General features: G+C 40.2%; 1 protein-coding gene across 1 annotated transcript in view; it reads left to right on the top strand.

Annotated features, from left to right (window-relative positions):
• The window catches only part of necab2 (N-terminal EF-hand calcium binding protein 2), a 135842-nt gene that overhangs the window by 45466 nt on the left and 66127 nt on the right, over positions 1 to 24249 (top strand). The window contains exons 3-5 of the mRNA XM_036585522.1: positions 3370 to 3478; positions 9914 to 9939; positions 12967 to 13064. Of these exons, the coding sequence (XP_036441415.1) occupies positions 3370 to 3478; positions 9914 to 9939; positions 12967 to 13064 (233 nt within the window). The remainder of the gene's footprint in view (positions 1 to 3369; positions 3479 to 9913; positions 9940 to 12966; positions 13065 to 24249) is intronic.

The raw sequence follows: 24249 nt of genomic DNA, 5'->3' as shown, positions 1-24249 counted from the left end.
CATTTTCTTTAGTAAAGCTTCCATTCTTTTTGGGAGACTTGCTTTAAGTTTTTCGGCAGGAAATCAGCAGGAATTTTCCACACCTCCAAAGTTCTCTCCTAAAGGGTGGTTGCATTTAAATCCAAGTAAAACACATTCACAGATGTTGAGGCCAGCCCATTTTTCTGATAACTTGACAGCTTCTTTGTTTGATTTGGTGTTGATTTGTCCTCTTTCAGTGGAAGGATGGAAAGAAAAGCTTGTCGATATTTTCAGATCTGAAGCAAGAGTGGAGCTTGATGTTCTCCTGTCTCTCAAAGATGAAAGCCTAAAGTTCTGTTTATCAGATGGTGACAGATTTGAAGGTCTACAAGTTTTAGGAGTCACATTTTCTCTGTCTTTTTTTAGCTCCAGCTTTGGAAACCTTTTTTCATTTATTTTCCTGATGCAAAAACATTTCACTTAATTGCTGTTTTGACTGGAAATCAAATAAATGAAAGGTGGTCTCTGACTTTTTCACAGTACTGTATGTTTCAAAATTCAACAATTGTTGTATTCATTGCAGTGGATGTGAGCAAAAGCATATTTCAGAAATGATTGAACAATTACTGGCAATCATCAAAGCTCATGAGCTCATAATAATCCATATAAACAAGCCAGCCACTTAGCTAAAATATACTGTAACTAACAAAATTGACAACAGCAGAACGTACCAGGTTTAGTAGGTGAAATCAGCAAAACTGTCCTGGACTCTGGCCCTCAAGGACTGGAATCAGATATCGTTCTTATAGGCAATGACACTTTTATCTCTCTGTGCACTGAAGGACAGCTCATTAAAACAGCTTTGGGACAGTCATCCACTGACATTCCAACTGGAACAGGTAACCTACAGCACCCTCGCCAGTTACTCACAGTGTTCAGACTGGAATTAGCTGAAGCTCACCAAACTAGGTTACAGCAGTTGGTCTAAGTTCCAGAGACTATCCATTCTTCTAGCCTTCATCTGTCCAGGTAAAGGCAGCAATGTGGGCTAGCACTAACAAGGACTATTAAAGATTTAAACAGAACAACTCCATGTCCTCCTATTCACACAGCACCATCCAGCATCCATACAGAGTAAAGGATTATTTGTGTCAGGTTGCTACAGTAGTGAGAGTGGAGGGGGATTGTGGATAGGCAGTGGCTGTGTTTCCAGTGTGAGGCACTCCTTAGAGGAAAACGGAACCACAAAGTGGGTCACACTGCCTAATTAATGCCTGCTTTCCCCCGTGTCACCCAGCCCTGCATGAAAACTGAGAGACAATCTCTCTTGCTCCCTCTCTTTCTTTCACATCCCCTTGACTTGCTTCCTAAAATCAGTGGCTTTTGTGGTAGCCTACGTTGCTGCCAAGATGACACATTGCATTTAATCTCCTTCAAGAATCCTGTCAGTTTGTGACAGTTTGCAGAGAGAGGCCTGTAAGTTACATGAGGTCTCGCTATTTACAAAATGGCTAGAGTAATGAATTTAGTAAACGACGTACCTAGTGAAAGTTCTTTAGCCTACACACGCAGTCATGTCTGCGCCGTGTACAGGTGTGAATGAGTGTGTTCTGGAGATGCAGTGTACATTTGCAGTTTTCACCAATCTGGGAGGATGAAGGCTAGCACCCGTTTCCCCCGAGACACAAGACATCATTATGCTTGGAGGAGAATGCTAACTGCCAATTCTATTACAGCTAACAGACACAAGTGTTAAATGGCATAGACTGAGTGTTGGGGGAGAGAGAGGGCCATCCCACCACCCAGAGAGAGGAATTTATGCTTTCTTGAAATCCCAATCACAGGTTTAATGCTTAGACAGTTGCATCATTTAGGAAACCAAGAAATTGATTGAGTATTTCTATCCATCCTCATCCTTCCTGCACAGTACTCACTGGTTTCATAACTGCACACATGACTGGTTTCAGTACTGCACACATTGCTGGTCTCATTACTGCACACACTACTGGTTTCACTACTGCGCAAATTTCTCTCCGCAACCTTTTGTTTTGCCCAGTTCAGCGGCATGATGGCAGATTTAAGACGTCTCTTACTGTCTATCTTTATGTTTCTTTCTTATATGTGTCAGCCATGTGCTTATTATCTGTACAATTTACAGATAGAAACATGTTTATGAGATTTTTTCATGCGTACTGCTTATGCAATTTATTAATAGCACCAACATTATGTGTCTCAAAAAGCAACATATGGTGTCTGTATTGCACATTTGAACATTAGCAAAGTATATTTCTGGATGTATCCTACATTATCCTATATAGGGCCGATGTGCAAGTCTGCTTTAGACATGTTTTGAACTGCGTGCATGAGTCACATTTGTTTGGCTACATTTGTGAATCCACTGTAATTATAAAGTATAAGCACAGCTGTTTTCCTTTGTTTGTTTGTTTTTTGTAATTTGTGTGTAGCTAGTCATCCTCCTCTCTCATGCAGAGGTGGCAAGAAAATAATCTTTGTTTTACTCAACTCATGGTGCAGTTTTTCCATAGCATAGGCAGGACATTGAGGAAGGCTGCAGAAGTTTTGAATGGTTGAACCCGGCATACTTATTTTAACCAATCCAGTAAGACTGTGGCTAAGCCAGCAGCTTCACCTCCAGGTGTGGTTTTATGAGAGATGTGCATAAGTCACATACAAACTTTTAATTGGGGAGTTGCCAATTCTGATGACTGGGAAAATGCTAAATATCTAAACTGATTACTAGCCAGGCGTTTGCAACTTCTACAGACATGCTTTTTCCAAATGTATATATATTACATGGTTCAGTTACTTTGATTATTATAATTCATAAATGAGCACCGTACATTTGTTTTCTCTCTGCAGCTCTCTGACTTCTAATTGGGCAATCGTTTCAAGTGTGGTAAAAATCAGACAGTGTGTATGCAGCTAGTACTGAGTATACATTTCTGGGTTTTTTTTGAAGATATTGTTTGGTTTTCTGTTCCATTTTCATTGTTTTGTATATGCAGCATTCAAACAATAGCCTTGATGCCTAGATTCTGTGCCACTTCTAGAGCGCTTTTGGGCTTTTGCTCTTACATGGTGCTCATGTCATGCACAGGTGGTATGTGTGGAGCAGGCCTAAGGTTGGGCATATATAATGATATATTGCTCTGTTTTGTTTTTCTGATGTTTTCAGTTTTATTTTAAAGATGAAACTGTTGTACACTGTTCTACACATACTAACTATACCCATGACATACTCAGAACAGTGTACCGTGACCTAATTTATCAGTAATAATATCGTCCTATTGCCCTCCCCTACGTATAACATGAAAATTGCTTCAATTTTCATGGAATATTACGAGGCATGCTGCTGAAATCTCTCTCTCTGTCTCTCTCTCCTTACAGATGATGGAAAGCTTTCCCTGGATGAGTTCCAGGCGTTCTTCTCCGATGGAACACTGAACGAGGAGGAGCTGGAAAAGCTGTTCCACACCATTGACTCTGATAACACCAGGTGACCAGGGCTCACAGTGACCATGCAGTACAGCAGAGTGACAGTGCAGCTCACAGTGTTTCTCACCTACAGCAGGAAGAGGGAAGAAGAGATGTAGGATGAGCGAGAGGAAAGGAGTTAACAGGCAGAAAGGGAATTAGCGAGAAGATAAATAAGAGAGAGCCTGAGGGAGGAAAACAGAGGAAGCTGTGAGATGTTGCAGAATAATTCTCCTGTCTACTTTTAAAGAGCAGTATATCTCTCTCCTTTTCTACCTCTCTCTGTATCTCTCTTTACCTCTCTCTCTCTGACTCTCTTTTTTTCCTCTTTTCCTTTTTCTCTCTCTTTCTTCTCTCCTTTGTCTTTCTCCTTTTCTGTCTCTCTCCCTGCTTCTTTCTGCTCCAAGTCTGTGTGTTTCTCTCTACCTTTCACCCTATTCTCTCTTCTTCCCTCTCTCTTTTCTGCCTCTTTTCTCCCCCACTCTCTTTTCCACCTCTTCCTGTCTCCTTCTCTCTTTCTCTTTGTACCATTCTCTGTCTTTCTCTGCCTCTCTCTCTACCTTTCTTTTTTCTCTTTCTTGCCTCTCTCTACCTTTCTCACTCTCTATTCCTCTGTCTAACCACTCCCTCTCCTCTCTGTCATTCTATCTTTCTGTCTTTACCTTTTCCATTCTCGTTCTCTTTCTCTCCTTCTCTGACTCTTTCTCCCCCTCTCTCTCTTTCTACCTCTCTCTCTGTTTCTATGTCACTCTGACTTTCTCCCAACTCTACCTCTCCCTCTCTCTCTCTCTCTCTCTCTCTCTCTCTCTCTCTCTCTCTCTCTCGCCCTAACTTTCTCTCTGTGTGGATGTGTATACTGTATGTACATGCCATGTTTCATAACTGGACCTCGGCTGTCACATCTCACTGCCTGTGTGTGTGTGTGTGTGTGTGTGTGTGTGTGTGTGTGTGTGTGTGTGTGTGCGTGTGTGTGTGTGTGTCTCAGGAGGCCGCTCCGCTCCGCTGTGCGTATTGTCTTTAATCACATTTCAGAATGAATTATGTAAAAAAGGCTCTGTCGACTCGCCAAGCCCAAGTTCTAAATAATGAACCACCAGATCCCACAACTGACCAGCTTGGGGAGAGAGAGAGAAAGAGAAAGAGAGAGAGAGAAGGGGATAGGGAGAAAGAGCAAGGAGACAAAAGGAAAGAGAGAAGAAAGCAGGCAGAGGTGTAGAGAGATAGCAGTGTGAGATGTGGGGGAGGGTTGAGGAGAACAGCGCTGACAAGCAGGGAGAAGAAGAAGAAGAGGAAAACTAGAGGAGGAGGAGGGGAGAGACAGAGACAGCAAGGTAGAAAAGAATCAAATGGAGAGGGAGGAAGAGGTCTCTGCAGAATGCAGTACACTTTGTCTCCTCTCCCTTGTCCCCCGTATGGCTTTATCTTTTAACATATTGAGATTTTTTTTTTCTGCCTTTCTGGATTTCTCCTCATCCGAATTCTCTCCCTTTACTGATATCTCATCCACTTTATAAGCTCTCTCTACCTCTAGACACAAGAGTGAAGTGCTTAAAAGTTTTTTTCAGATGTGTTTTTCTCCTTTCCTTCCTTCTTTTTCTTCATATCAGAGTGGATACATTGCCAAACAGTGCAATGCTGTGTCATACACAAGTGCGCTTCGAATCAGAAGAGAAACAATCTGCTAGATGTGTCTGTTTGCTGCTTAAGCTTCAGCGAAATCATCAGTCACATATCAGAGGTTTCGAGAAATAGCAGATTGGGCTGCCTGTCTGACTGAAGGCTGTCACACGCAAACAAACACAATTATAAAATTCTGACTAATTTTCAGAAGTGAATGCTGGATCCAATTTGAATAAGACTTTTACCCAAATTTTTATACTAACAAAAATCCTCTTCTGTGTTATTTCTAGGGGTGTAAAATGCATTGGTGCATTGTAATGCATTGATTTGAAGCTGCATTGATTTTAGAGTGTTAAAATTGATTTTTTTAAAACAGATAGTTCTAAATTCTTACTGGCTGAGCCACATTTGAGTATATACTAGATAATATACTAGAGTAAAACACTCAGTATACACACATATGGCTGCACATATCAATTGAGCTCAATTAAGGCAACAAGTTATTAAAAACCATTTAACTGAAATGTTAACAAACTTTGTTACTGTAATTAATAATAATATTGTTTTTTCAGCATTGGTCTATTTTACTATGCTGTATTTTGTCAATGTTTTATAAAAGCAAGAAGCTACCTGAAGCATTGCAGTGATTTTTCGCCATTTTGCCTAACAACACTCCTTACTCATTTAAAAATTACTGTAATGCATGGTTTCTTGTGTCTAATTGTAAGACTGGACTGAAAAGCATTTTACAGACTTCGAATACTTGTTCTCAGTAGCTCTCTTAAGAACAATTATACTTATATTTAATAATTAACTGTAATATAACTATGTTTTTTCAAGAAGTTCAGAAGATTTCCAGTGGGCGATGTATTAATAGGCAGGCTAAAGCCCAGCTGCTTGTGTGCTGAGTGAACAGCAGGCTCTTGTGCATGGGAGAGAAAATAGTAATAGTACTGTAATCAGAACAGTGTCAAAAGTTGCCAGGAGATTCATGCAGGGCCAACAAGTCAAGTCAATAACAGAAATGGGGACAAAATATTTTACTTGATTATATCTGAGCAAAGTCCTTATAAGAAAGGCTGTTCACTTGGCGGCCATCTTTGCAATGCCACAGGGCAGTTATTTCCAGCCATACAAGTCCAAATTCCTCTCTCTTTGAATAGAGAGAGACCAAAATACTCAAAACTAAAGGCCAGATTACTGTTTCAAAAACATTTGAAATCGCTGATAAAATCTGACAAATATCTCATGAATAGTTTGTAGCGTTTGACTCAATAACGCACAAAAAGCTTGATTTTTCAAGCTGTTCTGGCTACTGCGCTTGCGCAGATCTCCACAACAAAGGTGGCTTTCCCTCCTAGTGTCACAGTATCATTGACCCTTCTCCTCTCACGGTGTAACCAGCAAGCTAATTGGGTCTTTCTTGAATGGCAGGACAGGTGCCACGTTGAAGTTACAGGCTTTCCAGTTAATATTTTACCCGGTCAACAGTCTCTTCTTTTATAACGTCTCTGATCTGAGTCAGGTTCTATTCTGTTGGGAGAATGGCCACTAGGGGGCATGCAGGAAGAGGCTACTAATCAATTACAATAATGTGTTATTTTCATTGTCTGTATTCCACTACAGTGAAAATTGTACCAAAATATTTGAATCAGATTAGTGTGACATTTGAGATTTCAGGATGCATTGAATAATTTCTAACTGACTCATTGTGAGGTTAGTGAGATTTACAACACTACTTCTCACTCATCTCAGACTGGACAGGGTCAGAGCAGAGATAGGACTATTTACAGCTTGTTTATCCAGATCACTGCCAACCAGGAGTGGCTAGAAAGCTGAAGAATTGGGACAGGGCCCTCGACTCCTTCTTTCAGGCCTCTGCGGAGGAACAAAGCCTGAGTCTGTACCTTTAGACTGTGTGTCAGGCCGAGAGAGGTGAACTTCAAGAGCTCCTGAGAAAAGAGAGGGCCACCAGGTTCCTCAGAAAAAAGAGGGCCACAAGGGCCGTGAGGTTTATTAGCCAGGGTCGCCGTCAGTCTCCGTCTGCCACCTGCAAATGTCATTTATTTTCTGATGCTCTTTTCTTGTGTGGAGGTGGAGGAGGTGTCCTTTGCTCCTTTTTAGTGGTGGCACCTCTATTTTAAGTTGCAAGAGAAAAAAGAAAGAACCTCAAGATCAAAAAGAGGGTGGAGAGAGAGAGAAGGAGAGAGAGAAAAAGAGAGAGAGAAACAGGCAGAGATGAAAGAGTATCAGGATGGACAGGAGACAGGCCAGGTGAATTGCTGTCCTCTAAAGTCTTCATTAGCTGTGCTCTTTTCATGATCTTCTCCCTCCTCATCTCTCGCTCGTTCTCTCTCCTCTCCCACTCTCTCTTTCAACCTCTTTTGTCCTGCCAGGTCCTCAGACATACTGCTTACCACATCAAGCTCATTATGTGACGGCCACATGTGTTTGAAGCAGGAGAACACAACGAATTAGCATGTCCATGACATCTTGAGCTTCAAAAGCCTGTTCTGCAAATGTATCACTTCGTATAAGCCAAATCTGGAAATGTTGCCAGTCATTTCAGATTGCCAGAGTGTCCTTATATGCATTCAGTACTCTTTATTTCAATGCAGCATCACCATCGTAGGCTGTCGGTGAGTGAATCTTGGACCTCACAGCAATTCAGCTCAATTAATCAATTACTTGGAGTCTCAAATTTCACCATGATTCAGTTTGATCTGATCCATTTGTTTATTCTTAAAAATGACACAAATACACAAAAGTTACTGGAGGAAATATTTGTAGTGAAAAATATGCTATAAAACAACAATGCACAAGTTCTTTTTCTGAATTTTTATATTTGAAAGTAGTCAGAAAAAAACTTTGTTAAATATTATTATAATAGGATTATAATCAGCTGTAAACATTTGAATTTGATGCATCTGAATCCCCACCTTCAGACACACCCCTAGTAGGCTGACAGGTGAGCATTGAAGTTTTCTGTAGTTTCTCCAGTTGACGTTACATTAATACTACTTCAAAGGTTCATTTTTATATGTAAGGGGCCAGTGTAGCTGAAGATTTTCATTCCAAACAAGCACTTCTGATTCTACTGGTTTAGCCCCTTTTAACAATAGCCATTAAATGCAATTTCTGTCTGTTTTGGAGGAGGTTCCTTGGCTGAACTAGGTATTTTTTCTTCAGTAATGTTGTTGGATACATATTTCGATAGAAATGTGTATGATTTTCTAAACCAAAAACAAATGTGATTTTCATCTTCATAGGTGAGGAAGCAAGTCAACATTTTAAAAAAGTGGTTGTATTGTGTTTAAATGCCATTTGTTATCATAGCATTTGCTGTTTGTTCCCAGCACACCAGTTTTTGTGACTAGTTTTCAGAGCAGAAGACTCTCACCTCTCTCCTTTCACCCCTCATTGCTCACTAGCAGCTCAACACAGTCACTATGTTTCACACACAGAGAGCCAACAGCGTCCCAGTTCATCGGAGAACAGGAAAAAATGTATTTAATTATATTAACGAAGAATATCAGATTTATTGTTCATTCCGCTGGCAGAACGGCTACTAGGAGGCCTCCAGAGAGAGGTTTTTGAAGTCTTCAAACAGTCAACCGTTTGCAAAATTCTGACAAGTTGTGCCTCTTTTGGCTACTGTTGCTACGTCAATCAAATTTCAGTTCAGGCTACCTGGTAGTGTCCATAGCACTTGTGCTAAAGTAGTAAACAGCAGCACAAAGGAAAATAAATAGATGCCTGCTGAAAGTCCTGATATTGAGCTCGCTGTGGTCCTCCACATAACTTAATCCAAAAACATTACAGCTTCATGAATAAACTAGGAACTATACCTGCCTCCAGAATATCAGGATAGCATGCATTTGAATTACATGTTCCCCAGTTCCTTATCCTAATTCAGAGTAATTTACTGCCACCATTGTTCTCACTGCAGGTTTGTTTGAGTTTTTTTCCTTTGCTTGGAGGTTGATAATGTGCAGACGATTGTAACTGGCTGAAAGGCGTGCCAGTCATTATCTGCATATGGTCAATTGATCATGTGTGCTCCTGCTTTGTTGGAATGAAAACTTGCAACCACACTTGCCCTTTGTGGATAAAACTTGACACTATTGGACATAAGTTAAAAGATTTTGTTCCAAAATCCATTGTAGGCCACTTTCAAGATTTTTTTCTTTCCATGCTATAAGTTGTTGGGAGTGAGCTTTACACATACAAGAAATATCAATGCAATATTATTATTAACTCCACATTTTGAGCAATAAAAACGTGTTTTGTATTATATGTCAGTTTTTATTCTTTTCAAAAACCTGTTTTATTTTCAAAACTGTTACTAATGGTTATATAGCGTTTTGAAATGAAACATACCATCAGCACATCACCTATGAGTTACTTTTCCTTTGTCGTTCTTTGGTTAGGTAATTGATTTGCTCTGATTTACATAGAAAGCCATTGCTCTTCAGAAGCAGGCTGATTTATTGACTGCAGGTGCTTTAGTGATTGAGGAGACTTTTGTGCATTCTCTCACTCGCATCAATTCACATCACATCCAACTGTGGTTTCTTTAGTGTTTATCACTCGGACATGTTAATAAAGTGGGATCACTTGAGTCGTTTCAGTAATCGGTGGGAATGCATTAAAGTGGAGGTGGCTGTTTGTGTGCGTGTAACTATCAGATCTAATTTAGGGTCTTTATCCCCATGATAAAGAGGGTGGTGTGATGTATGTGCATGTTTGAATTTTTCCCTGTTTCTTATCCCTCTCTCCTCCTGCCTCTCCTTCTCTATCCCTCCATATGCTGCCCTCTTTTCCTGTGATGTGTTAGTAATGTTGACACTAAGGAACTATGTGGTAAGTATCAAAAAGATTGCGCGTGTGTCTGTGGTTGCATTTTGTGTTTGTGTGCATGCAGACATTCAGATTTTTGCATGAATATGGTGATGAATTTCATCATTATTGCCTCCAACCCCGTCCTCGTCTCCTCGTCTGAGAGTGACAGCAGTAAAAAGTCATACAGATGTTTTGTGTTTCATAATAACGGCTGATAAAAACACTCAGCATGGCTTAGTTGGCATATGTGGGGTTGATAAGATTAGCCCTTGGAAACAGAATGGGATCAAGGACATTAATGTCCAGATCAGTTAACCCCTTGAACTCTAGACATGTTATTTAGTAATTAATCTTAAACCTTATTATTCAGTGACTAATACGAATTCAATACACACAAACTGGCCACTTTATTTGGAACATCATTCTAAAACAGAGCAGCCAGAATGCTTATAGGCATGGATTCATCAAGGTGCTGGAACCTCCTAAGAGGTTCTGGTCCATGTTGACACGATTGCATCATGTAATTTCTGCAGATTTGTCTGCTGCACATTCATGCTGCGAATCTCCCGTTCTACCATCCCAACAGTGTTCTATAGGATTTAGCTCGAGTGGCATGCTTTTTCCAACTATGAGAGCTCACACTAGACTGCTCCCTTGCCCACATTGTGTCACTGATACTGGGTTCCACTCTTCTGTAGCATCCCTGTTGTTTTTGTGCTGGTCATTCATAACCTAGCTGATAAGATGAATGTTCCTCATATTGTAACTGTAATTGCTACTGTAACCATTACCTACCTATTTCTCCATTCTAAAGATGCATGCAAAAGCCACTTGATGCTAATAGTTCCCTTCTAGATAATATTCAGCCTGATCAATGTCCACCCATTTGGCACTTTGCATGCAAAACTAGAATTGCTAATTTATTTATATACAGATTGCTTCATAGATTAAATGGATCTAAAATGACAGAAAAAGCAGCAGACTGAATGGAGCATAAGGCAAAAACACATGACAGAACAGCTGGACGACACATTACCTGCATCAAGCACAACAACCTAGACATAAACAGCACAAAAACATCTGAACCCTATTACATCCACCTTGTTTAGAAACACAATCAGCACAGCATTCTTCAAATACCCTCTGCAAATCTCCAAAATAAGGTAAAAGAAGTCTAGCATATATATTCAGTGCCCCTGGTAAACATGAGCCAAATGAGCTATAAAAAATATTCTTAATTACTTGTTCTTTTTTATCTTTCATTCAAAATACTAGCAAAAATCTAATCTTAATTTAAGGTATAATGATTGAAAGAAAAAAACAAATCTTTCTTAAATCTATGTGTGTCACAATTGTTGGCCCCTAGAAAGTCTTATGAGTAAAATCTAACTTAAGTATATTCCCATCCATATTTTATGTTTTTGAGTTCACCTGAGCAGTTAGGAAAATTTAAATGGTCAGCCATGACCTGATTCACTGGGGAATATATATGAGATGAAACACGGGCCAAATTCCCTCCGTCATTCCTCACTGAGAAAAGAGAAAGACCAGAGAAAACAGCAGTAATGTGCGACAAAAGGTTGTTGAGCTGCACAAATCGGAAATGGCTACAGTAAATAGCTAAACAGTTGAAAATGCCCATTCCCATTGTAATTAAGAAGTTTAAAGGAACAGAAGATGTTAAGTATCTTCCAGGAAGAGGATGTATATCTATACTGACCCCAGGCACAGTGAGGATGGTTCAAGTGGACAAAAAATCTCCAAGGATCACAGATGGGGAACTGTAGGTCTTGGGATCTGAACGTCTCCCAAATTACAAACACAACCTATATAACCACAAGTTATATATATACACACACTATAGCTTATTCATCTTCTCATTGAATTCAGGTGTTTCATTCAGCACATTTGTGAAAAAATGGATTGTTCTGAAGAGCTCACTGAATTCAAGTGTGGTACTGTATTAGGAAGCAAGGTCCATAAAGGCATGGTTGGGTGAGTTTGGTGTGGAAGAACTTGACTGGCCTGCACAGAGACTTTGACCATGAAACTACCAGGATGAACTAGCATGGAGATTGCGTGCCAGGCCCTCTCATCCAACATCAGTGTCTGACCTCACAGCGCTGGTGTGCCTGTTCCTTTTGTAGCCTCAGATTCCTGTCCAAGAGTGGAACCCAATGTGTTCTTCTGCTGTTGTAGCCCATCCAAGTCTCTCATCAACAAAGTGTTTCTACCCAAAGAATGGCAGCTCACTGTTTATTTTTTATTTTTAAAACTCCAAGAACTGCTTTTTCTGAACTACTCAGCCAGTTGGCATCGAAGCCCCTGTAGTTACTGAATAATAACTCTTAATAAATAATAATATGTAATAAGCCTGGAATTTTAAGGGGTTAATCACTGAACTGAGCAGGTAGACAGGTGTTCCTTACAAAGTGGTTGGTGCGTTATGCAGTTTTATAAAACGAATAGTTCTAAAAACTGATTGGTTGAGCCACATTCGGAGCCTCAGTATACACACATATAACTGCACACCTTCACAATTTTCTGTATTAATCTGCTACATTATTAGAAAACATTGTACTGTTCATGGGATAATTTTTAACGACCTGCTGTTACTCAACTACATTGCTCAGCAAAAGAATTGCCTATTTGGGATTATTATTAACAATGAATTAAATAATTTATTGCATATTGGTATGTTTTATCATATTGTAATATGTTGCCGTTTCATTAGAGTGGGAAGCTACTCAAGGTTGTGTGTTACCGTAATTTTGCCATGCTTAAGGGGGTTTAAAGGGGTCCACTTCTCAGCATGCTTAATAACTATGGTAAAATCATTGTAACACTTATTGCTTTAAGGATAGTGGGAAACTGAAGTGTACATCCACAAATGAGCTCTTAGGGCTTAAGGGGTTAATCAATTCAGCTAGATCATGAACTCATGGTTTGCATTGTCTCATTGATTTGTATGTGTTTTGTGTGAGTATATGTTCCTTGTGTGAAACATTTAATGGCCACTTCCCTTTACTTTCCTTCTCTATTACCCAGACTACTTTGCTAAACACATGGGGGAGTATGAAGGTGTGCTGGCATCTCTGGAGACACTCAACCTTTCAATCCTCAAAGCCATGGATTTCACCAAGAAGGTTAGTGTAGCGGGAGCCGTCTAATGTGCAGGCACACATGCATGTTTCTTTTTGTCAGTGTGTGCACTAATTCACAGTTGCTTTCGCCTAAACCTCTGGAGATCGATATTCTTCAAGGCTGCGTGTTTTGTGCTTTGCTTTCTTTGTTCGATAATGAAAGTCAACAAGTGTTGTTGATGGTCCCAGTGGAGTACACCGGTGTCCGATATTAGAATGTGCAGTCCAAATTGGAGTCGGCCTCTGATAAGCCTGCGCTAATAGAAGTCTCTGAGGACAGAAATATTATCCTAGGCCTAGAGTAAACAATTGGAGTACGAAATATGAGGATGAAACAGGAGTGAGCTTTGTGTGTGTGTGTAGGTGTGTGTGCATGTGTATAGCCTCACACGCATGTTAACGTAGCAGTCGCTGCCAATCTGCTAAATATAACTGTTCGTTTCAAAGATACACTTGCATATTCTGTTTGTTATTTGCTGCTCATTAGTGCTCAGTCTGACAGGCTCGCACACGGCTAAGCTTCAGCCACGCTGCAGCACACAAAAACAACATCTCTTCCTCTGCATTTCAGAGTGGAACGTTTGATTTGTAGGACACACAAAAAGCCTTTTATTTCTCTTTAATTTGACTTTCACTCTCCTTACATCTCGGCTCTGTCCTCTCTCTCTCTCTCTCTCTCTCTTTCTCTCTACTACTCCCTCTCTCTCTATCTACTTCTTGCGGTACGTGTTCACTGCATGCTTATTCGTCAACTGAAATTTCTCCATTTGTTTTCAACATCGAGTATTGAAAAATGCACAAGGTATTGTGGGAAAGCAAGTGGCATGGCAAAAAAATTGAGGAGAGGAAAGGAGAATTACCACTTTGTAACATCTGGGTTCCTCAAACGCCAGAGGGCACTCCCAAGCAAGTTCAAACTTAATAGGTTAAAGAAAAGAATTGAAGTTCTTCATTTCCTGAACACAGAGAACAGCATAAAACATTTTAACACTTATATTTTTAAGCACTTTTGAACTCCAGTTATGGGACTTTAAAACGGCGCTTCATGACCTTCCATGATGTCCGCTCGCCAACCAATCAGCACTTGGTAACAGTAATGTTAGAGTCCTGCTGCCCAAAAGTCATTTGCTGTAGAAAAAAGAAAACATACATGAGTTTTCTTTGCTTTTTTAGTGAAATACATACTTTTATTTTCTAAAATTAACAGTAAGTTCTGGGCAAGTGATCAGAAACTATTTTGACTTTTCCTTTTTAGCCGTTTAGCTCCATTCACCTCCATTCGTTGAGGACTTGCTCGTGGGCATCCTCTGGCGTTTTGCAGTCATGTTTTTGAGATGACGGGAGAAATAGGAAGAGGCCGGGTCGTGTGAAGCCCAATCAAACATTTCACTTTCCACGGACCCTCGGCCAAAATTAGCAAGTTAGCAAGTTTTCATTATCATGCAAGCCAGTACTGTAAAACGTGTCACTGTTTTACTTCAGTTATGTGTTAGCATTGTTGCATTTGTTTACAAATATATTGAAGTTTACAAAAAGTCAGGCACATACATATCTACCTGTGCCTTTTGAGGTTCCTCCAGAGAACTTGTAGAGAGGAGAATTACCACTCTGCAATGTCTTCCAGGTTTCTCAAATGCTAGAGGGCGCTCCCGAGTGAGTCCAAAATGAATGGGTTGATATGGAGCATTTGAGCAAAATCATAGTTTATAACTTAGTTTGAACATAGTTTAAACATTTTAAACATTTTTAATGTAAAAGAATACATTCATTTTCTGAACACTGAATAGCACAAACCATTTTAACACTGCTGTTATATTTTTAAGAACTTTTAAACTCGAGTTATAGGAGTCTAAAACAGCAACTCATGTATGTCCATGATGTCAGTGAGTGCAGCCAATGAGCTGCTCCACTCGCCAATCAATCATCATGCTCTAGCAGTAATGCCCGCCTTCAGCTTTTCTGTAGAAAAAAGGAAACATATAGGTAAGATTTCTTTGTTTTTTCAGTGAAATACATCATACTACACCATTTACTCCCATTCATTGAGGACTCACTCGCGGGCGCCCCCTGCTGTTTAGCAGTCCTGTTTTTGATATAATGGGGGGAATAGGAAGTGGCCAGGCTCCTTATAAACCGGCTCTGGTTCCTCCCAGAATTGTTGATTGACGGCTGTGATGTGTATGATTCATCCAATAACCCTGCAAATACCATGACTGGAAACCAGGGGAAGTATGATCAGGATGTGGATGTGAGATTGAGCACCACGCCGGTTCTGGTTGAACTGTCTTCAGCGCAGCACTGACCAATCATGCAAAAGCAACTTTATGTTGTCCGTGCACAACAAGGATGCGCCTGCATAGTTCCATCTGAACAACGTGGAGGGAAGGTTAATAACAGCTCTTTCTGGCTTCCCCATTCTTTTAAGACAAAAGTACAAGAATTTCTGCATGACAGAAAGTCTCTGACATTGTCGGTGTTCCTGGTGAGTTAAAAGTACTGAATCACAGATGTAGAAAGCTCATGCATATCTAATGTATATTTTTGTTGGTTGATAGTCTGTGCAGCCAGCCAATATGCTGAACTAGACTGAGCTTTTTAATCTTAGAGAACCTTCCTGAGAAGAGAATGTATTTGAGATTTGTTTGAAATTCATGACTGTTTGACAGGCTAGTTTTTGTCCTGCATCGTGGCCAGACACGCCCCTCTAGTGGCGAGGCCCTGGTGAAGGAAGCAGAGGTGGAGTGTTCAGCACTGCATGCAGTGGACATGCACCGTTATTCTGCCTCATTCCTTCTTTCTCCCTTTCTTTCTCTGACTCTCACTCTTTATCTCTGGCTCTCTCTCACTCTTCTCTCTCTCCTTCTTCTTCTGACTCCGACACTTTTTCTCTGCTATTAATTTCTCTGTCGCTCCTTTCTCTTTCTCCGTCTTTATCTGACTCTCTCTTCTACTCTCGTCGCTTCTTCTGATTCTCTCTCACTCCCTCTTTTTCTGTCTTCTTGACTCTCTCCTTCTGACTCACTCCTTCTTTTTCGCTCTCCATCTTCATCTGACTCTTTCTTCTACTCCCTCTATCTTCTTCTGATTCTCACACCCTCTTTTTTTCTGTCTTCCTGACTGTCTCCTACTCTCTCCTCTCTCTCTCTCTCTCTCTCTCTCTCTCTCTGCCTCTCTCACTTTACATTTCTCTCTCTCTCACTCTATCTCTTTTTTACTCTGGATCCCTTTTGCTCTCTCTCTCTCTCTCTCTCTCTCTCTCTATCTTTCTCTCTCTCTCTCTCTCTCTGTCTCTCTCTATCTCTTTCCATCTTCATCTGTCTTACTCTCTTGTTCTCTCTTCTGCTCCCTCTCAATCTTTTGACTCTAATACCTTTTTTCTCTCTTTTCCTCTCACTCTCTCTCCTACTCTTTCTCTCTCCTACTTCCCCTTTCTCTTTTTCTCTGACTCTGTCTGACTTTTTTTGTCTCTCTCTTACTGTTTTGTCTTTCTCCCTGACTCCCTCTGTATGTCTCTGTGTCTCTCGCTCTCTGTATTTGACAGTGTGTGCTGTTTGAATGATAGATCACGTGAAGCTTTATGTTATTACTGCAGGTTAGAGCTTCTTAAAGACCGCGGCGCTCCAGGGCTGTAAAATATCCATCCGAATACAAACCGAGTTTACGCTTTAAATATTTATGACCCATTTAGGGTGCAGTGCTGTGTGTTGAGTGTGTGTGTGTGTGTGTTTGCTCATTGGCAGTGCAGGCTCTGCTGCAGTGGCCTCTGGGACCCAGCGCACGGCCGTTCTGGTGAAAAAACGTTTCTGTTTAACTGCGACTTAAACGACTACAAACAAGCACAACTTCAGTGATTTAGGAAAGCTATTACTTTCCCTCCTGTTTAGTGCCCTATTCTCATTTCCTCCCCTCTTTCCTCTGATCTTTCTCTCTTTCTTTCTGTCTCTCTCTCTCTCTCTCTCTCTCTCTCTCTCTCTCTCATTTCCCTCCCTTTTTGTCTCCTGTCATTTTCAACAGCCGCAGCTGTGCTTGTTCTTTCTTCATCTCCTGCTAAGACAACACTGTTCAGTACTGATGTTTTCCTCAGGAGAAAGAGAGAGAGCTCACTAAAGGAAGCCAGAGGGGGGAAAGAATGCAGCAGATTCCTGTCTTCTGCTGTCTGCACATTCCTTCATATACAACCTTCAGCTTTTTAGACAACTGAGGAATATTTTATCAAAGCTAGTAAATAAATGGAGTGTGCATTAAGAACTGACCAGTAGATAAATGGCCACTAATATTAGCGATGATTACATCCCTTTTGAACACTGTCATGGTTAAAATAACAAAAACATGTCAAATGCATTTAGACCTAATTTTTAGCATGACTAAATGTATCCTAACTACAATATTTATATTATGTAAGATTACAAGTTTATGCTGTTTTTTAACGTCTTTTTTAAATGATTCTGTTTATTTTTTCTAAATTTCTTGACAGTTTTGTTTGGTTTTCAGTTTTGTCAGCTCACAGTTGATAACTGACATATCAGTCAGTAAAGCACTAAAACTACTTGTTTATTTTTTGACCGTTTTAAATTATATTGGCTGATATTATCGGTTATCGGCCGGGGACCATATCTGATATTTTCCATGTATATATCAGCTGATGCTGATACATAAATATTTGTAAAATGTTGAATTTGTGTTTACATCTACCTGGAGTAGCATCACATAGAAATATACCATTTATTTGTTGAGGGTTACAAATGCAGCACAATGAATAAAATGCAGTTACTTTTAGTGCACCAGCCAAGCATCACCTAAACCAGGGGTTGGCAGCTCACAGCTCTGGAGCCGCATGCTGCTGTTTTACTGCCAGGTTGCGGCTCCACAGCAGCAGTAGATTTTTAGGTAAAAATAAAATAATCCTCCTTTGCAGTAAAATAAAGCTCTGTTTGTTGTTCTAACACAGTTTTAACAATAAATGGTCTTAAACGCTGGAGTTAATGTGTAACTGCTAATTCACCCTTTAACCCTGAAGACTGGCGCGCAGACCGCTGATCACATAGTGGCACAGAAAACAATCTGGCCTAGCTAGTAGCTAACAAAAAGGCAAAGAGAAAGATTTAAGATGAACATTGATCATTTGGAAACGAACAGACTTATTTGCATTAATAAGCACTCAAGCTGGTTTCTGGATATGTTTAATCTGCAACAAGAAACTGTCAAACACTAAAAAGGCTTCTCATTTGCCAGCTTCTTGGTTTAATTTTCATGTTTCACCTTAAATGGTGCAACAGTTACATTCTGGCGCCATTTAAGGTGGAATGGGAAAATTTTAACAAGATGCTGGCGATGATAAGCTGACTTCAGCCTCGTAAAAAAACGAACGTTAAGAGACATTTTACAAGAAACTATTCTACCTTAGTGAGAAAGTGTCCTGCCGGAGATGTGAGAAAAGCAGCTATAGCTGAGCTAAAACTTAAAGTAGAGCAAAGTAGTTCTGTGTTTTCATTTATATAATATTTTTTAGCCTATACTAGGACATTAGCACATACTGAGACATATTTACAGCCAAGATGGTGAAACTTCAATAAAATGGACATGAAATGTTGTGGAAAGAGAGAGATAGAGAGAGAGAGAGAGAGAGAGAGAGAGAGAGAGAGAGACAGCATGACAGAGAGAGAGAAAGAGAGAGAGAGAGAGTGGGATATGGCGGACCAGACAGAGAGATTGTTTTGTCTTGTGAGTAAGGGTAATGTGATATGGAGGTGATACCTCTCTCAGTACCTACCAATGTGTTATTCCAACAAAACCTGTCATCTGATCCAGCTCAGTCAGAAAACTACACAATGTTTCCTTTATTCCTGCAAGTCATATTGCACCAAAGAACAAAGGTGACATTTTATTGCCAATCACATGAGACCCTTTCAGACCTACGTAAAAGCCGCTACATTTTTGTATACCTTTATGTTCTGAAGATCTTTTTAACAGTGAAATCAGTTATATAACAGAATCTAAGAAATTCTGTATTCCTAGATTCAGTTCAACACAGCAAAGACCAGAGAATGAATTAACACTGGAAGATAGTGGGTCAAAAATGTTGGATAGTTTGGTGAGGAAAGGAACTATAAAAACATCCACACTGACAAACTGAGATTTGCTTGTTAGCCTATCTCAAGTTTCACAGGGAAGAACTGCATTGCAGTTGATCACTTCTACAGTCAGGCCTCTGGCCTGCAAACCTATAGAATGTACCAAAGCTCCTAGTATTCCATTATCCCTTATAGCCATGATACTGAGCTACACAGCCTGCGGCCAGTGTTTGATCACAATCTCTCCATTAAGGTCTTGCCTCGAGGGTCTTGGTTCAATAGTCTCTCTTCTTTAACCCCTTAAAGGACAAAGTTTTATTACACACTTCTAAAACCTAAGAATAGCTTAGCCAGTTTGCACTGAAGTCCCTGTAGTTCCTGAATAATAAGCCTTAGTATGTAATAAGCCTGGGATTTTAGGGGTTAACAGAATGGAAGGGCCCTAAGATTGATGTCTACATATGGTTAATCAAATGACTTCTGTTCGAGAAATGTTATTTACCCTGGTGATTGGTATGGCTCTCCCTATTCAACTGCCCGTCACTCGCTGACGCCACAGCTCCTGTAGCAGACTGCCAGTAATTATTAATGTAAATGTGATATTTTCATACAGCTCATGAAATATTCATGCTTTGACAGGCTTAGCGTCAGTGAGCAGGCTTACAGCATTTGTAGCCCATTGTATGCAGTGTGATTGTTTGGTAAAGATAAACATCATTATGCTGTCACCGATATGATTTCTATATTTTAAATTTTAAAGGCTGCAGTGTGATCATGTGTGCATACAGTACTATGAAACATCAGAGACCACCATTTATTCATTTCATTTCCAATCAAAAAGACCTGGTAGACTACCAAAACGGTCACCATCATATAAACAGCACTTAAAGCTTTCATCTTTGGGAGAAAATCAAGCTCCACTCTTGAATCAAATCTGAAAAAGTCCACAAGTGTTTCTGTCCATCCTTCCACTGTGAGAAAACTTAATGAAATGACTCTCAGTCAAGAAGCCAACACTGTTAAAAGGAAAAAAGAAGAAAAACTGCAAATCAAACAATGACGTTGCTGGAGTTCCCAGAACAATGCACTGTCCACCCCAGAGTCCAGACCTCACTAAATGTATTTGGGTTAACTTAAATTACAAAATGCAACCACCTTCTAAGACTGAACTTTGGAGGTGTGGAAAAATATCCTTGTAGATATCTTTGAAAAACTGAAAACAAGCTGTAAAGGCAAAGGGTGGACACTCAAAGGATAGGCATTCACATTTAGTGCCTGATTCCTTTTGAGCTTAGTTTAATTCGGCTTTATTGTTTTTAGTCGCTCTCGAAAGCTTTTTCCATTTTATTTCAGACTAAAAGTATCTAAATAAGAGAAGAATAGAGCTTTCATTTCCTGTGCAGAAAGATGCTGTACTGAGAGGTCAAAGGTCTTTTTTTTAACCTGGTACTTATATTCAAGTTGCTTCTTGGTAGTTAATTTCACTCCTGCTTGAGCCGTTATTCCACTGAAGTGCTAAGACTTTGACTTGAGTGTGGTTTTCAGGCTACTCTACCTACTTCTGGTCAATTATCCACACAGTCCGTTTGCGGCAGTGTCCTCTGCGCGGCTGTAGCAGAGAGCCGCTCCGGCTGTGAGGCTCTGCTCTTCTGAGAGGAGCTGGATCTCTGTGCTCTTCGAGTCTCTCATTAGCAGCTGCTATATCTGACAACCCGCTGAACAAATGAGCTCAATAAGAGCGTGCCATGGTGTCAGAGCGGAGGAAGGCTCTGTTCGTCCATCTCCACATATCTGAGCAGGAGAGCGAAAGAGTAAGATTAGAGCAGCTGAACGAGACAAAGAGCGGAAAAAAACTCGAGCTCGCGCTGTCAGGGGTCCCTTATCTCCCTCAAGTTTAGGCTAGCATCGTTAGCCTCAGAGGCAGTGAAGACAGAGCATCCAAAGCCTCGCCTTAGAGTCGCAGCTGACAGCTTCGGAGGAGCAGTAGCGTTTTCAACAAGTAAAGACAACAGCATAGGTACGATTTATCATGATGTCGTGTACTCTGTGCTGCCCTTACACTGAGAAAAAAGAGGCCTCCACACAGTGCAGAGCAGCAAACCGTACTGGCTGTCCTCCCAGTAGCTAACAGGCCTTCTGAATCCAGTCCAAAGTCTCTTGCAGGATGTTTAAAGATCAACAAAGTCAGGCAGTGTCTTTCTTTTTTCTTCTTCAGTTAATTTTTGAGACATATTAGTTGTAGAGGGGCTGTTCTGTAGGACTTGCCCCTCTTTGTCTGTAACTAACTGTCACTAACAGTAATATATTAGCTAGGAAAGCTAATAAAAGTACACACTTAAAAAGATGGTTCTTCCGGGGTTCTTTGGTAAAAAACAGTGGTTCTGTTTAGAACCATGAGTTCTATATAGAACCATTTCAAGCGTAATTGGTTCTGTGCATAGTGAAATGGTTCTTTGGATTGATTGCGCATGTGTATATGGTTCTATGTAGAACCTTTTTGGAAATGACTCTGTAGCACCCATAAAGGGTTCTGCTATTGTTACAATATCAAGCTTTTTGAACACTTTTTTGGTGCTATATGGAATCATGTTTAAAAAGGTTCTATATAGAATCAAATACAACACACTCTCCATCAATCTGAAGAACCATTTCACCATGCAAAGAACCACTTCTCCCCTTTCTTTCAATGGAGGACGTAGTTCTTAGTGAAGCATGTAAATTATATTTGGCAAACAGTCAGTTGCAAAAGGGTATTTGTGAACATAGTGGGTTTGTTTTGAGTGTAGTACATCAACCAATACATGTTTGTTGTCTAAAGGTTTCCTCTATAGTTCTGCTCTGAAACTGTGGGGCTAATGTTAATAGCTAACAAGTAATGAAAGTTTATATGCCACCAATTAGCACTGTGCAAAGCTACATAACTAAGTCGTCATACAGTTGATTCCAATGGTGTTTCAAATGGAGTTGTTAAAGAATCTCAAGTACACTTGGTTATATGGTTTCTGTCACTGTATAATACTGTTGTCTATGAAAATGCTGCTACAAATGCTACTATTGTTTTTAGCTTTGAAGGGTATATATGTCTATTTTAGCAGTTTCTACACAATATTTCAAAATTCTTAGTGAGAATCCTATTTTGTGCATATACAAAGTCTTTTTCTTCCCTTACTGTGTACAAAAATAAAGTGGTTGTGTTCTGCGGAGCCCCACTGAGGACATCCCTTCTTAATAAATACATGCGGCCACAACTAAGGATCGCGTGGGAACATCTTAATTATCATAACTTAATTATCTTGTTCCTACGCATTATTAAGTCATGGCAGTGCCCACACCTTAATAAGTTGTGGTTATGCTTTATCTTTATTAAGAAGGGATGTGAGAAGTTGAATCAAAATTTAAGTCTCTTTCATTTCTGTGGATATATATACCAAGAGTGATGTCAGTAGTGTCAGTAGAATATCTGTTTCTCTAAAATGGGATGAGATGTTCACTCATCCACTAAAGACACTCTCTAGATGGTACTGAAGTGTGTAAGTGTCTACAAATAGGACTATCAGTAATAAAACTTTTGCAGTGAAGAATCTGTGTTGCATAATGCTAAGAAATAGAGTAGTAATTTTCCCTCAGACACAAGACTCATCACCAAAGCTGTTTTGTTAATTGCAAAGTCTGAGGATTTCTAGAACATGTATTTTTAATTGGCCCTTTAGAAGGTGGAAGTGGCTAATGTATAATGGGGAGGGGGTGTGAGAAAAGAATTTTTTAACCATGTCTCATCTTCCTCCTGTCTGTCCAATACACACATTTTAATGAGCTCCTCTCATGAGCTTTTCCTTAGCTTAGCCGTCTGGAGCTGGCTCATGCATTTACACACCATGCACCTTGTTAAGACTTCAAACAGAGAAAATTACGCAATGTGTTTCCTTCATTTTCTGTATTCAGTGGTTAAGGTGCTTTTCACAACATAAAGCGACCTTCTAAAGTTTTACAAATCTTTCATACTCACTTTCCATCTTCTCTTCTCTTCTCTTCTCTTCTCTTCTCTTAGTTTCTCCTTTTCACCCCGCTTCTTTTCATTTTCTCTCCTTTACTTTTCTCTCTTCTCCTTTTCTCTACCATACTTTTCTCTTCAACACTTTTATGTACTCTCTTCTCTTTTTCGCTCATCTCATCTGCTTTTCTCTTCTCTCCTCCCTTTTACTCTCTCATTTTCTCTCCCTTTATCTCCTCTCGAGCACAGACTGTGAGACTATAGCTCCATCTTTCCTGTATTCACAGTGACTTTGCTATATCTGTAGTTTATTATAAAAGACTTCACAAAGAGCATTGAAACCAGAAATAAAGAGGCCATAGCAGGTGCCGCTGAGCTGCACAAAGTCAGTAGAGGGCTGGGTTGCCGCTTGGTATTGTTTGAACAGGCTGAATCTGAAAGTCTCCTCTGTTTGATGCCATATTTACGAGCCTACCACATGGCAGGAAGTGGCTCCAGGAGGGGTCAGGTGCGGGTCAGTTCTTATTTCCAACTTGTTTACGTGTTGTCTTCTCTGTATCTGTGGAGATTGACAGGATTAGATGGAGTGATGTGGTAGGTGGCATTGGACCTGGTCCCAGAGGCCCTGAGGCAATGCTACCTGTCAGCCCTGATACACTGTAATCCCAGGGTGGTCTGTCACACTGGACTGAGATGAGCTCCATGAGCCCAAACAGTTTGGTAGGAATGTGAGCTCCACTGTAACAGTGGACGATCCTCAGCTGTAGAGTGTGAGCTTGTTGGTACATTTTTGGTAGAGTTTGTTATCTAACAAGTGGGATTACAGGAAGGCTAGGCAATATGACAAACATATAGTGTCATAATACACTTTAATGATACACCAAGTTTTACAATATTTCACAATATTTAGTTTTCTAAGGTTAAATAATTCAACAGCAACCAGTAGTGCCACATTTAAAGGATAAAATTAAAAAGACTTTTTCATAATACATGCAATTGTACAGTGTTCTCAAACCGGTCTTCAGGGACCCCCAGACATCCCTTAAAACCCTGCGATAAAGCACAGTGAGGACATCTGGGGGTCCCTGAGGACTGGTTACAAAACCCCTGGTCTAGAAGTCCTGAA

The sequence above is a fragment of the Colossoma macropomum genome, unplaced genomic scaffold (assembly GCF_904425465.1).
Source record: "Colossoma macropomum unplaced genomic scaffold, Colossoma_macropomum, whole genome shotgun sequence".
Classification (NCBI taxonomy): Eukaryota; Metazoa; Chordata; class Actinopteri; order Characiformes; family Serrasalmidae; genus Colossoma; species Colossoma macropomum.
The sequence above is the reverse complement of the archived record's forward strand: the minus strand, read 5'-3'. Positions and strand labels throughout refer to the sequence as shown.